The sequence below is a fragment of the Lynx canadensis genome, chromosome B2 (genome assembly GCF_007474595.2).
Source record: "Lynx canadensis isolate LIC74 chromosome B2, mLynCan4.pri.v2, whole genome shotgun sequence".
NCBI lineage: Eukaryota > Metazoa > Chordata > Mammalia > Carnivora > Felidae > Lynx > Lynx canadensis.
The window spans coordinates 132,209,703-132,223,300 of record NC_044307.1 but is presented as its reverse complement, the minus strand read 5'-3'; the positions used below and the strand labels follow the sequence as shown (position 1 = coordinate 132,223,300).

General features: G+C 36.0%; 1 protein-coding gene across 3 annotated transcripts in view; it reads left to right on the top strand.

Annotated features, from left to right (window-relative positions):
* SHPRH (SNF2 histone linker PHD RING helicase) overlaps positions 1–13,598 on the top strand; it is a 97,030-nt gene that overhangs the window by 41,621 nt on the left and 41,811 nt on the right. For all 3 annotated transcript variants that reach the window (XM_030316530.1, XM_030316531.1, XM_030316532.1), the window contains exons 15-19: positions 3,672–3,760; positions 5,835–5,927; positions 8,275–8,382; positions 9,917–10,059; positions 13,313–13,486. In XM_030316530.1, coding sequence (XP_030172390.1) covers positions 3,672–3,760; positions 5,835–5,927; positions 8,275–8,382; positions 9,917–10,059; positions 13,313–13,486 — 607 coding nt within the window. The remainder of the gene's footprint in view (positions 1–3,671; positions 3,761–5,834; positions 5,928–8,274; positions 8,383–9,916; positions 10,060–13,312; positions 13,487–13,598) is intronic.

Sequence of the window (13,598 nt, the reverse complement as noted above, 5' to 3'; positions counted from 1 at the left end):
TATTTTCAAGTCTTTAAAATCTAGCATCATATCTGAGAAATGATCATTTTCTATAAGCATTTTGTATTATACCTAACACCTTTAAGTATATATTGTTTTATCCTCATTATTGCCCAATGATTAAAGTATTATTCCCATTTCACATAAGAAAACTGGTATTCAGAAGGCTTAGGTGGTTTCTCAAGATTATGGCTAATAAACGACAGAGAATTTGCCCTGAATCTTTTGACTAAAAATTAATTTTTTATTATACTATGTCTGCTTGTTTATCAAATGGACATTTTAGACCTCAATATTATGCTATCTACAGTAAGTTGAAGCTCTTCATCAAAGATTTCTAAAGTCACTAATATATTACTTGCAGATTATCACAATAATAAAAATAAATTTTGTTTTCCCATCTTGATTCTAAAACTGCAATCATCATTTTATTCTATTTTTTTTTATGACTCAAGCTCAGAGAGTGAATGGATTTCTTCCCTTGGCCTCTTTTCTAGTTTCCTTTTCAGATTTATTACCTTCTTTTCCCTGCTATGAAGTTATGTGTGGTAGAGGATTGTAAAAGGAATGATTCATCTGATTGTTTCTAAGCACTTATATGTAGCACTCTGGAAGGCTCAGTGTGCAGTGGGCTGTGAGGCAAGATACCAAGCTGAGGCCTAACGGGAGGTGTCTTACTGCTCTTTTCAAAAAGCTTCGACTGCATTCCCATTAGAGTTCTTTGTCTTTCTGTGCATGAAAACTTGGTTGATTAAGAGAAATTCCTATCAGAAAGTGCATTAATAAAGGTTATGTCCATTCTTAATTTAATTGTAATTAGTAATTACATTTACTACTTGTAGTTTCTGTTGCTTAATAGTAGTATATTAACCATTTTTGGAGGTAACATTACATATTTGACTTAGAGATTTAATATTTTCCAATATAGAAATCAGACAGTGGAGATCTGACTTCTAAAAGAAATCTGAAATTAACTGCAAATTTGAGGGATTTGCTTATATTATATACAAATATGTATGATATACAATGCATATTCTAAGGCCCTCACTGATCATGCTATTAAAAAACGTGTTATTCCAACTTTGTACAGTATGTTTTCTGGACATATTTTTTGGAAAAAATTAGCTTGGCAAGTATCAAATTCAGTACTATTTAGTTTACTTAGAAAGGTTAGTGCCATCAAGTGGCAAAGAATGGGTATTTCTAAATTTGGTTTAAACTTGTATAACTTCTTGAACGTGCATATTTTTGGGTCTTTCCTAGAAAGCATTTTTTTTTTAAGTTTATTTATTTTGAGACAGAGAGAGCAGGAGAGAGGCAGAGAGAGAGAGAGGGAGAGAGAGAATCCCAACCAGGCTCCGCACTGCCAGCACAGAGCCCATTGTGGGGCTTGAACTCATGAACCATGAGATCATGACCCGAGCTGAAACCAAGAGCAGACACTTAATGACTGAGCCACTCAGGCGCCCGAAAGCATATATTTTTTTAATGAACATTTTAAAAAGTATTATAGTGAATAGTTAAAATTCAACTGCTTGTATTATAGGCTAGCCACCTTTAAAAAGTATAGTAATTAAGAAAGAATTGTTAAGTGAATTATTCTTTATAAATAATAGTATAAATACTAATAGAATCTTTTGCAGTCTTTTGAAAAGCTTCACAAGAATCTTCAAAACTAAAAAGAGAGATGGGGCGCCTGGGTGGCGCAGTCGGTTAAGCGTCCGACTTCAGCCAGGTCACGATCTCGCGGTCCGGGAGTTCGAGCCCCGCGTCGGGCTCTGGGCTGATGGCTCAGAGCCTGGAGCTTGTTTCCGATTCTGTGTCTCCCTCTCTCTCTGCCCCTCCCCCGTTCATGCTCTGTCTCTCTCTGTCCCAAAAATAAATAAACGTTGAAAAAAAAAAAAAAAATTTAAAAAAAAAAAAACTAAAAAGAGAGAGCTTCTTGTGTGAAGATAATTGAGTGTTACTCCTACATTATAATGTGATAGTAATTTTGCAAAAATAATATTCTCCTTTATCAAAGTCAATAGAAATTGACTGTAAAATACTGTGAAATGTATGCTTTAGAAAACTTTGTATTTGGTAGCTTGTAGAACTAAATATAAAGCAATGGTATAAAAGCAAATGTCTTGCACAACAATGTGAATGTACCTAATGCCACTAAACTGCATACTTAAAAATGGTTGATATGGTAAGTTTTATGTTAGGAATATTTTATCATAATAAATATATATATTTATGTATATAATCAGATTTAACAAAAAGAGAACCAACATAATTTATATATATAATATAAATATAATATGAAATATAATATAAATATAGTATTTATATATAATAATTTTTATATATATATATATATAAATATCTTACTGTGGCTGTGAACAAAGTCCTAAATCCATTAATAAAACTAGTTTGAAGTGAAAAGAAAAGAATGTATGTGATGATTATGAAAAAAGTTTTCTCAGCAAACAAAAGCAAAATCCTCTTTTTTTGTATCTTGTGATTTCCTGTTAGATTTTTATTTTAATTATATTTCTCAATAATCAGTTTTGAGGTTTTCCTCAGGCAGCAAATAGGATAAGTTCTATTATTCAAGTCATTTAAAATGTTTCCTGTCTCCTTTTATTGAAGCATCAGAAAATTTTTACTGAGAGAACCAGATAATAAATATTTTAGGCTAGGGACGCCTGGGTGGCTCAGTCAGTTGAGCGTCCGACTTCGGCTCAAGTCATGATCTCACGGTTCTTGGGTTCAAGCCCCGCATCAGGCTCTGTGCTGACAGTTTAGAGCCTGGAGCCTGCTTTGGATTCTGTGTCTCCCTCTCTCTGTGTCCCTCCCATGCTCATTCTCTGTCCCTCTCTGTCTCTGAAAAATAAATAAACATTAAAAAAAATTTAATAAAAAAAAATCTTTTAGGCTTTGAGCCAGAAGGTCTGTTGCAACCTCTCAGCTCTGCTGTTGTAATGCAAACGCTGCTATGCTGCTACGGACTGTACATAAACAAATGAGCATGACTGAGTTCCGGTACCCTACAAAAATGCAGAGGATTAGATATGACCCATGGGCCTGTACTTTACTTGATACTTTTAAGTTACTTTATTTGAGTGAGTTGCTAGTTATGAATAATAATGTAAAAAATCATTAATTTCAGACTGATTGAGATTCATGTGACCAGAAATGGAAAGAATCCCTAAGTTTCGGAAATGTGGTTTTTCATTGCAAATCATTTGGCCACCAAGAAGAACAATACCTATTAAGAAGAATATATGATTTATCTGAGAATTATGTGTAGGTTGATCATAGTGTTTTGAATATTTATAAATTGACCCTTAATTTCAAACATCAAAATGACTACTAATTGGCACCCTTTAACTTTAGTAAGAGGAAAATCATTTGTCTAAATTGAAAGTTAATTTAGTTTGTTTTTCAGTATAATTTTAAAACATAAATATATCTGGTGTTCTCTGCAATGGAGCGAACAAGAGCAGCTATCGTCAGCTTTTTTATTGGGACGTGCATATTAAGTGAAGTTTCTTTTCTTTAAAAAGTAGTGAGTTTTAATCATTGTTACATTTTTATAGTAGATCTTTTCAGATACTAGATAACCAGATCACATTGGGAGCGAAATAGATGACTTTCTTGTGCTTTAAATCACCTTAATTCATCAGGTGAGTATGCCGTGGCAGCAGAACTGTACAGAGAAGTGTTGCGTTCATCTGAGGAACACAAAGGAAAACTCAAAACCGATTCACTCCAAGTGAGTAAAAACTAAACAATTTCAAGTATATCATCCATTTGTTTTTTACAAAATAATTTTTCGGAATATTTAAGAAGATAAAGGGTCACAAAATGGATGGACTGAGCCATAATCTCTGAGGATGAAGTTTTGGATTCAGTGCTTTCAACAATAAGCACTCAAGGTGATTTGTAGATAGATGAAAGTTTGCAAATCACTACTATTCCGTACGTTCAGGCCATTATTGGCACAAGGCTGACTAGATAAATCTAACCTACATTAGAAAAACAGGTTAAAGTATTTGTGCTTAAAAGAACGGGGTGAGGTTTATCACTTTTGCATATAAATGTTAACACAGTGGCATAGTTTTGACTGAAAGAAGAAAAATGCTGTAAACTAAGCAGTGGAACTTAGTAATAAAACCTTCCCACTGATCTTCTGATTTAATTTTTAGAGGTTTTTTAGGAAGAGTTGAATATTTGAATTTCAACATTTATTTAAATTTTGAATCTCTTCCCTTTCTTAGTTCTGTCCAGTGGGTCATATAGACAAGGCTCTCTAGCTAAATGGTAAATAAGGACTACTTTTATTAGTCTTAGTAAGTTTAGATTTGAGCCCCTAATGGGATTTCTTTATCATTCAGAATCTAGACCTTGGGACCCACATGTTCACCTGTGCCTCAGTGAGTATTAGGAAGAGTTTGGGGGGAAAGAGGAGAAAATTAAATACAAGCCTTCTGTATGGGTAAGGATTATAGAATTCAGACCTTGGGTCAGAAGCAAACGTGTTCGCCTCGTGGAAGAAGGAAGAAATACAAAGATAACATGCTCCTGAATAAAGGAAATAAAAGTAGAAAAGTGGGCAAGAAGACAGTTAAGTCCAGTGTGCCTGATGGTTCAAGAGTGAAGAGTAATCAATCAGCCTGTTTCTTCCTTTTGGTCTTAATAATCCCATCTACTGGTAAACCGTGGCCCACTGAATGTTTTGCTCTATTCAGTCAGATTAGCCACTCTGCTCCCTTGGGATAAAATGTGGAAGGGGGTGGAAAGAGGTATTCTTCCCAGTCCACTCCTCCACCTTGTTCAGGAAGTAGTAGAAGTCCTCTTCCACAGACACACACAGAGAAGAGGAGCTGAGTTGCTACCACTTTGTTTCTGTAATGTTATTTACAGGTTTGTTGTTGGTACTAAATCGGATAGTGTTGCTGATTGTATTATTCATGTGGCCATGCTGAAAAGACCTAAGACGTTTGAAGTGACTCTTCAGAGATGAACTCTACAAAGATCTCTACCATGGCCTGTAATCTGTAGCCAGACACAATAAACCTTTATAGTCTCGAATCACTGGCACCAAGTCAGATGTTACCAGGACTCTTTCTGATAATTTTTTAGCCCTTAGCTGTCTTCCCAAGTAAAGAGTCAAGTTAACAGATAGAAATTACTTTCACTTTATTTCTTCTCACAGCCCTTGCATGACTCCAGGGGGAGCCTTTAACCAGCTGCAAACTCAGTATCATAGTGAGAAGCCTGGTTTATACTGAATACAGAGATAAAAGATACAGTTTTCTCCTTCTTCCAATAGTCTTTACCTCCAGCTTCTCCCTTTCCAGCCCTTCAGTTCAACAGATCTAGGTCACAGCTGTGTTTTCCTATGGATTTCATTATGATAATATCATAATATAATTGGTAGGTTCATGCAGACTCATTTCCCAGAAGAGGAGTCAAGTCTGTGCAGTCAGCCTTTCTATTTTACTGGACTTACTTGGCATAAGCATACGTAGTTCCATATGTAGACATATGCACGTATAATAGAAGACATGTACCTGTATCAGACATCCTGCTAAATGCATAGATATATTTCATAAGACTGCATATTTTTAAATGAAGAAAATTTATGCCATTATGAATTAAGACCTTTACTATGAAACTGATTTTGGTTTTCTCTGAGGAAGTTGGTGCTCAAATTGTGTTAGAGGAAAAGTTTTCAGTGATCTGATCTTAATGTGTTAGTAATCTATATGCTGTATTAATAGTGGATTTGCCCTTTAGAGTCCACTGCATTGGCTCTCAAAATTACTGCCTTTGTGTGTTTGTAGAGACTTCATGCTACCCATAACTTGATGGAATTGTTGGTAGCTAAGCACCCAGGAATACCTCCTACCTTACGAGATGGCAGACTTGAAGAAGAGGTAATTAATTTTTTATTCAGTCTATAAAAGAATTTTTTTCAGACTTTATCCATCTCAACATTTATCCATCTCATGTAATGTTAATAATCCATCTCATTAACATTTCCTAGGGCATACCACATCTAAATAAAAGTAATGATATTTTTTTTCTGCTACTTTTATGTTCCAAAGTTTGCCTCGGTTGGTAGAGAATTGCATAGAGATTTTGGATGGTAGACAGTTGCAGTACTCCATATTATGTTGTTTCTCTTGTAATCCACTTGCAGTTATATGGTAACTGCTTTTGTAGATATGGTTGTTGGTAGCCAGCAGCACATGGAAAGAAAAAGGCAAGAAAGAAGGAAAGGAAGGAAGACCTTGTTGATCTCATGACAGATCTGCAAAAGATGTGGTTTAGTAAAAATAAAAAGCTTTGCACTTCCTCCACCTTTCTGTGTATTACCTAGGCGTAAATAAATTCAATCTTTCGGTGGTGTTTCTTGTGTCCTCTCAAAGAAGTTACTTCTGTAGTGAGTCTTGCTTCATTGGAAAGAATGGTACAAATTATTTCACTGTAAATTGTTAATGAGCCTGATATGCTAGTGGCCCCATGGATTTTTACCTTTTTAAAAGTCAGACATAGCAAAGCTAAAATCAAAAGAGTAGTAGATACTTTTGAAATGAATTGAACCTGTAAGTGGGACCTTTTTTATTTGAATTAAAATACAAAGTGAGATTGTAGAAGTGTGTACAGGCCTTTCTTGATGTTAGATGGCAATCTAAGTGTTGGAGATTTTGGAGTGAAATCTTCTTCCCTGTGCAGGCGTCTCACCTTACATACATCAGGAATTCTTTGCTTAAATGCCTTCAGCGACAGGAAGCTCTGGGAGGCCATCGAGTCTGTTGGTAGATAGCTATGATGATCAAATAATTATAGCCAAGGAATTTTAACAGAAATTAATTGGAAGGTTGTGACAGGAACAAGAAAAATGCATCATGAGAGAAGGAAGAAGAAAAGTGTATCGCACTGTATAGATATATTTCCAAGGAGACCATAGTGTCAGTTTTGCCTGACTCCTATAGAATGTGAAGCCACAGATCCAAGAAATTATCTACTTCAACCTCCAGCTCTTGCAAATGAAATAACAGAAGCCCAGGGAAGTGGCTAATCCAAAGACATGTATCTGTTCAGTTGAACCTCATGAAACTGCCATCTTTGTAAGTCCAAGGGTCTAGTGTTGACAACTTCACATGGCTCAACCCACTTCTAAGTGGAAACGTTAGGATTTCCTGTTCAGTAGTCTTTCTGGTTTTCCTCCCACTATCCCATATCACCTTTGATCCCCTCTCTTTATTCATAAAGTAGTTTCAAGAACCAATTAAATATTTCAGTTAAATGGAAGAGAGTAGAGAACTGTATAAGTTTCCTAGTGGGAATTAATAAGGACAAAAGTTTTCAGTATTTCTTTTGCTTTGCAAGTAATGTGATCCTTCTTACCTGGGAAAGTTGAAAGGGGAAGAATTTTTAAATCCTTTTGTATTAGTCAGCTAGGGCTGCCTTAACAAAATACCACAGGCTAGGTGGCTTAAACAAGAAGAATTTATTTCTCACACTTGTGGAGGCTGTGAGTCCAAGACCAAAGTGTCAGCAGCAGTGGTTTCTCCTGAGGCCCCTCTCCTCAGCTTGCAGATGGCTGCCTTCATTTGTGTCCTCACATGACATATCCTGTGTGTGCTTGCATCTTTGATGTCTCTCCTTTTTTTTTTTTTCTTTTTTCTTAAGGACACTAGTCATAATGGATTAGGACTCTACCTTTATGATCTCATTTAACTACATTTACTAATTTAATTACCTCCTTAAAGGGCCCTATCTTCAATTTGGGGGTTAAGGCTTCACCGTATGGTTTTTTAGGGAACACAGTTTAGTCCACAACGCCTATGTTACTGTATATTCTCAAGTGTTATTTCTCAGCTGAAGTAATTCCAAGAAATTGAAATAAGTAAGTCAGACAAATTCTAAAATGTTGTTTTGTCTCATTTTGAACTACTGCTGTTCTTCCCATTCCCCCCCACCCCCTCCACCCCCGCTTTTTTTTTCTGGTTAAAAACTTAGATAGAAATTTGGGAAGCAGACCTTGGGATTTCTTAAATTTTGTGACTTACAGGTAGATGTGATCTCTTTCATATATATCCTAGGAATTACTAGCATGGTTTTTATGTCCTTGACAGCATACTTGGAAGTTTTGTGCTTAAACTGTGTTAAGTAACTTTACATATATAAAATAACCACATTGTTCTTGCAGCATTGTACTGAATTCTTTTCTAGGCCTGGAATGAAAGTTTATATTTGTTTCCTGTTTCAACACAGGCCAAACAGCTGCGAGAGCATTACATGAGCAAGTGTAACACGGAAGTTGCAGAAGCACAGCAAGCTGTGCAGCCGGTGCAGCAGACCGTGCGGGAGCTGCAGAGAAAGGTGCGTCCCCAGAAGGACTCCCCATACCTGAGCATTTCGGGTTGTGTCTTGCTTTGGAGAAGAACTTGAACTTTCTTACTCATCTTGGAATTCTTAGCACCTAGGATGATGCCTATCCCATAATAAACATATATTTGCTGTTAGCAGTGTTTGTTGATTGAGCAGATGCGTAGAGTCCACGGCCATACCACCCTGAACGCACCCGATCTCCTCTGATCTCGGAAGCTAAGCAGGGTCAGGCCTGGTTAATACTTGGATGGGAGCAGATGCATAGATAAATCATCCATTTGGAAGTTGTTCTCTTTCATTTTTTTTTTTTAAGTTCTGATGGGTTTTCTCTTATCTGGTGAGATAACAAGTTGTCTTTTCACGAAAGTAAAGACTTGCCTCACCTCCTTCTGATCTTAGTGTGTATATTTACAAAATCTTTTCTTTTAAGATGTCAGAACATTAGAAACATGGGTATTTTTCTTATGGAACACGTGCCATTTGTCATTTCTAAATTTTTTTTTATGAAATCAGTAGCAAGCCTGAAGAGGAGGCTACACAGAACACACAGTCTTTTTTATTCTAACCAGTTACTCCACATTTTATTCTTCCTAGTGCATTAATTATTTAGTATTCAGGCATATAATTTTGCCAGTTATCAGAGTATTATGGAGTAGAATCTAGTTCAGTTGGTTGAGGATTAGCAGGATGTCTTTATTATGCTGAGAAAGAGACCTGCCACCTTTTCAAATATATACAGTGAATACTGAGTTTTCATTTTGATAATGTATTTTGTTAGCACAACTTTGTTACACAAATATATATACAGTAAATTCTCATTTATCCACAGTAGTCAGGAGACAGGTGGGTATTCTCTTTATGTATGCAAAGGTAGTACACACCCATTATATATAGAGTATACAGTCTATATATATTTCCTTATAATTCCTTGGAAAGTAGCATGCTGTTGTTTCCTTTGATTTTTTTCACAGCACCTTTCCCAGTGACAGAAACATAGTAATGGGATGCCTGGGTGGCTCAGTCAGTTAAGCGTCCGACTTGGGTTCAGGTCATGATCTCATGGCTTGTGGGTGCAAGCCCCACATCAGGCTCTTTGCTAACAGCTCAGACCCTGGAGCCTGCTTCAGATTCTGTGTCTCTCTCGCTCTTGCTCTCTCTCTCTGCCCCTCCCCCACTAGTGCTCTGTCTCTGTCTTTCCAAAATAAATAAATGTTAAAAAAAATTTTTTTTTTAAAAAATTTTTTTCAATGTTTTTATTTATTTTTGGGACAGAGAGAGACAGAGCATGAACGGGGGAGGAGCAGAGAGAGAGGGAGACACAGAATCGGAAACAGGCTCCAGGCTCCGAGCCATCAGCCCCGAGCCCAACGCGGGGCTCGAACTCACGGACCGCGAGATCGTGACCTGGCTGAAGTCGGACGCTTAACCGACTGCGCCACCCAGGCGCCCCAAAAAAAATTTTTTTAAAAACCAAAAACATAGTACTGAAATAACATGAACTGATCAGCTGTTGTCTTTTTTACAGATTTATTCAAATTCTCCTTGGTGGCTGAATGTGATCCACAGAGCAATAGAATTCTCTATTGACGAGGAACTTGTTCAGCGAGTGCGAAATGAAATAACCAGCCACTACAAGCAACAAACTGGGAAGCTTTCTATGTCAGAGAAGTAAGGAAATAGTACAGAATAGAATAACTTTATGAGTAGTGACCCCAAATATTCAGATCATTTGATGTTAAGAGGTGCAATTAAATATCAGAACATACTGTGGTTACGAACATCTGGATTTTACATATTGTTAAGAGTAGATTTCAAACTAAAACATTAGATATAAGTCTGAAAAAGGAAACCTGTTTTCTATATATGACTCATCTTAAAATATTCCCTTTTTAGTGCTTTTTTTTTTTTTTTTAATATACTTAAAGTATATTCTTTGTATCTTCATTGGACACACCCAAAGCCAACTCTAAGCAAAGTCTTGAAATAGACTTTGTTTTGGAGAATTGAGGTAAGGCATTCATGCTTCCACTGTGTAACTCAGCCCCACAGACTAATAACCATCATAGCACCACAGGGGCCCAGGTTTTGTGTTCTAGAGTTTCCTGCGGTCTCCCCCATCTTTCTCTCTTCTCATCAACGCTCACCATTCTTCAGAGTCTTTGTAGGTAAGTTGCATTATTGCTTTTGATGTAGAAATGGTGAATAATTATTTCCAAAGACCAAAGTTATTTTTTTTTTCAAAAATAATTCAATGGTTTAACCCAAAGGAATGTCGGTCTAATGTGAGGAATTGAGATGTTGTGGCAGGACTGTTGATTCTAGGGAGGGGACAGAGAGAGGATCTTTTATTGCTTCTCAGATCATATCCCAGTATAAGGTCAGCCTTGGGATTAGTGTTAGTTTTCAGCATAAGAATATCTTTAAAACGTTTTAAAGTGTTTTCTTTTACTCTTTTAAAAGCCCTTCCAAATGCCTACTACATTTTCCATGTGCCATTACTAATTCAGAGGTACAGTCATCCTCTTTTTCACCATACAGAACTTGACGGCTTCATTTCTGAGATATATGCAGGACATTATACTCTTCACTGCACTTCGTTTTTCTCTCTTAAACCCAAGAGTCACCATTCCAGGATAAGTTGTCATTTAAGTCGTGATTCATTTTATCCAGTTTTAGAGCTATATACTAATGTGTTCTGCCAGCATTGTGGAATTAGCTGATAAGAAAATATTAAAATTATTTTGAAGGTTTTTTTCTTAAATCACATAGAAACTATTTAAATGTTGCAAATTCCTGTATATGTGAACATAGTCCTGTTAAAAGTAGGTCCCAGGGCTATAATGGGACCTATAGGTAATGTAAAACATACCATTTATTACACATTTTTCTCAGAAACATTAGATGTCAATAGAAAGTAAGAAAACACTTCCAAATGTGTAACTTATGCTGTATGCTAACTATACTGGAAATAAAATTAAAAAATTTTTAAATGTATAACTTACATTACCTCTAGGTGAGTTAATGTTTTCTATATTAAATATACATTCAAAGATTATTTTAGCACTGCTGCTGTGTTTTTCAGTGAGATCAGAGTCTCAGAGTCGAATTATTCATGTTTGCTTCTTAACACTTCTTAGGAAAGGAAAATTTTAGTGATTAAGAGCACAGGTGGATTCTTGAGTCAGGGTGCCTGTGTTCATATCCCAACTCCCCCACGTACTAGCTCTGTGACCTTGGGAAAGTTATTGAAGCTCTTTGTGCCTTATTTTCCTCATCTATAAAACCACACAGCATTGTCGTGAGGATTAGTAAATTAATATCTGCAAGGTGCTTGCGTACTTAGAATAGTGCATACCATTTAGTATAATGTTATTATTATGTGTTCTTTTTAACTTAAAGTATTTACAAGAGAGAATATAGCTAACACTGTTAAATGCTGATCTGTGATCATTTTTAGTCCCTAGTTGCATAATTTGTGAATAATACTGATACCTAACCTAATTGTGTTCTTGTATCCCTGTGCAAATTCTTTTAGAAATTATTGAGCACCTGTTCTGTATCTATTACATATTTTTTACAATTTTTTTTTTATTTTGTTTTTAACATTCATTTTTGTGAGACAGAGTGTGAGTAGGGGAGGGACAGAAAGAGAGGGAGACACAGCATCCAAAGCAGGCTCCAGGCTCTGAGTTGTCAATGCAGAGCTTGATGCGGGGCTCAAACTCACAAACTGTGAGATCATGACCTGAGCTGAAGTCTGACTCTTAACCAACTGAGCCACCCAGGCGCCCCAGTATTACATATTTTTTAAAGATATGATCTAATTCTTATCTTCTAAATATTAGCTTAATGAGAAGACCAACCCGTGAACAATTTGAGAAATATGAGTATGTGTAAAAACTTGAAGATGACAAAGGACTAAAATGAATGATATTCTCAATAAACTTCATGGACAGAAAGAAATATCGATTAGTGTTGTAAAATACTGAGGAAGCCTTCAGAAAGGAGAGTGGACTCTTTTGAACAATTTGGAGAAAAATGTGTATGGCATTTTAGGAAGGAGAAGGATATACTCTTAAGCCAACAAATCCAATTTGTATTTTCATTTTCTGATTTATTATTCTAGGCTTTCTTTCTTGTTTTGTAAACCCATTCATACACACCCATACATTTCTTTCCTTAGCACATTTTACTCAGTTTATCAAAAACAGTTAAGAGCATTGTGTTTGGGTTTAACTCCTAACTGCTACATGATAACTTTTAACTTTAATTAAATTATTTTGATTCATTAGGCTTCATCCATAACATGAGCACAATAGTATCTGTTGAGATTATATAGGGAAAGAGCTTGGCAAAGTGCCTGACATCATATAGTGAATACTTAATAAAATGTATATATATGTAAATAATATAAATATATGTGATAACATACATATATACACATATCACATATATATGTGTGTACGTATTTGTAAACTCTTTGTAGCAAGGAATAGAACTCTTGGCTGTTTTTCTTCTTTTCAATTTTTCTCTTTATTTTTCATCCTATAATTCCTTCTCCGTATAAAACAAGAATTTCAGGAGGGACATTTGTAGTAAACCAGCATTAAAAAAGAAAAAATGTGGCAATCTTGGTCTTTCAAAGACACCTGAGGCAGAGACAGATTTTGCAGACTCTGTTTTAGGTCCTGAGGACAGGGACTATTGCAATTTTGGTATCTTTTACAGTAAATAACCCAATGTTGTTATACCTTGTCTCCTAGTAGATTGAACATACTACTAAAGTAAATTCACTCGAGGTAGGCTATGTCGAATGTTGCACAATTTCTTTGACACTTTGACGATCATTTTGTGAATTTGAGGAAATTGACCCACTGTTCTTTTGTTTGCCTTGTGTGGTGATGCTGGTGATGTGAATCAGGTTCCATGACTGCAGAGGTCTTCAGTTCTTACTTACAACACAAATGGAAGAGCTGAATAAATTCCAGAAGCTAGTAAGAGAGGCTGTAAAAAACCTGGAGGGACCTCCATCTCGTAATGTTATTGAATCAGCAACAATCTGCCACCTCCGACCAACCAGACTTCCTCTCAACTGGTAGGTGACAGGAGACGTCATGCAGTGAAATGGCATCACTCCATTATGCTAGCATTCTTCTGAGAGAAGGAACAGTGGCTCATCTAATAAAAGTTTCTTCATTTAAATTCAG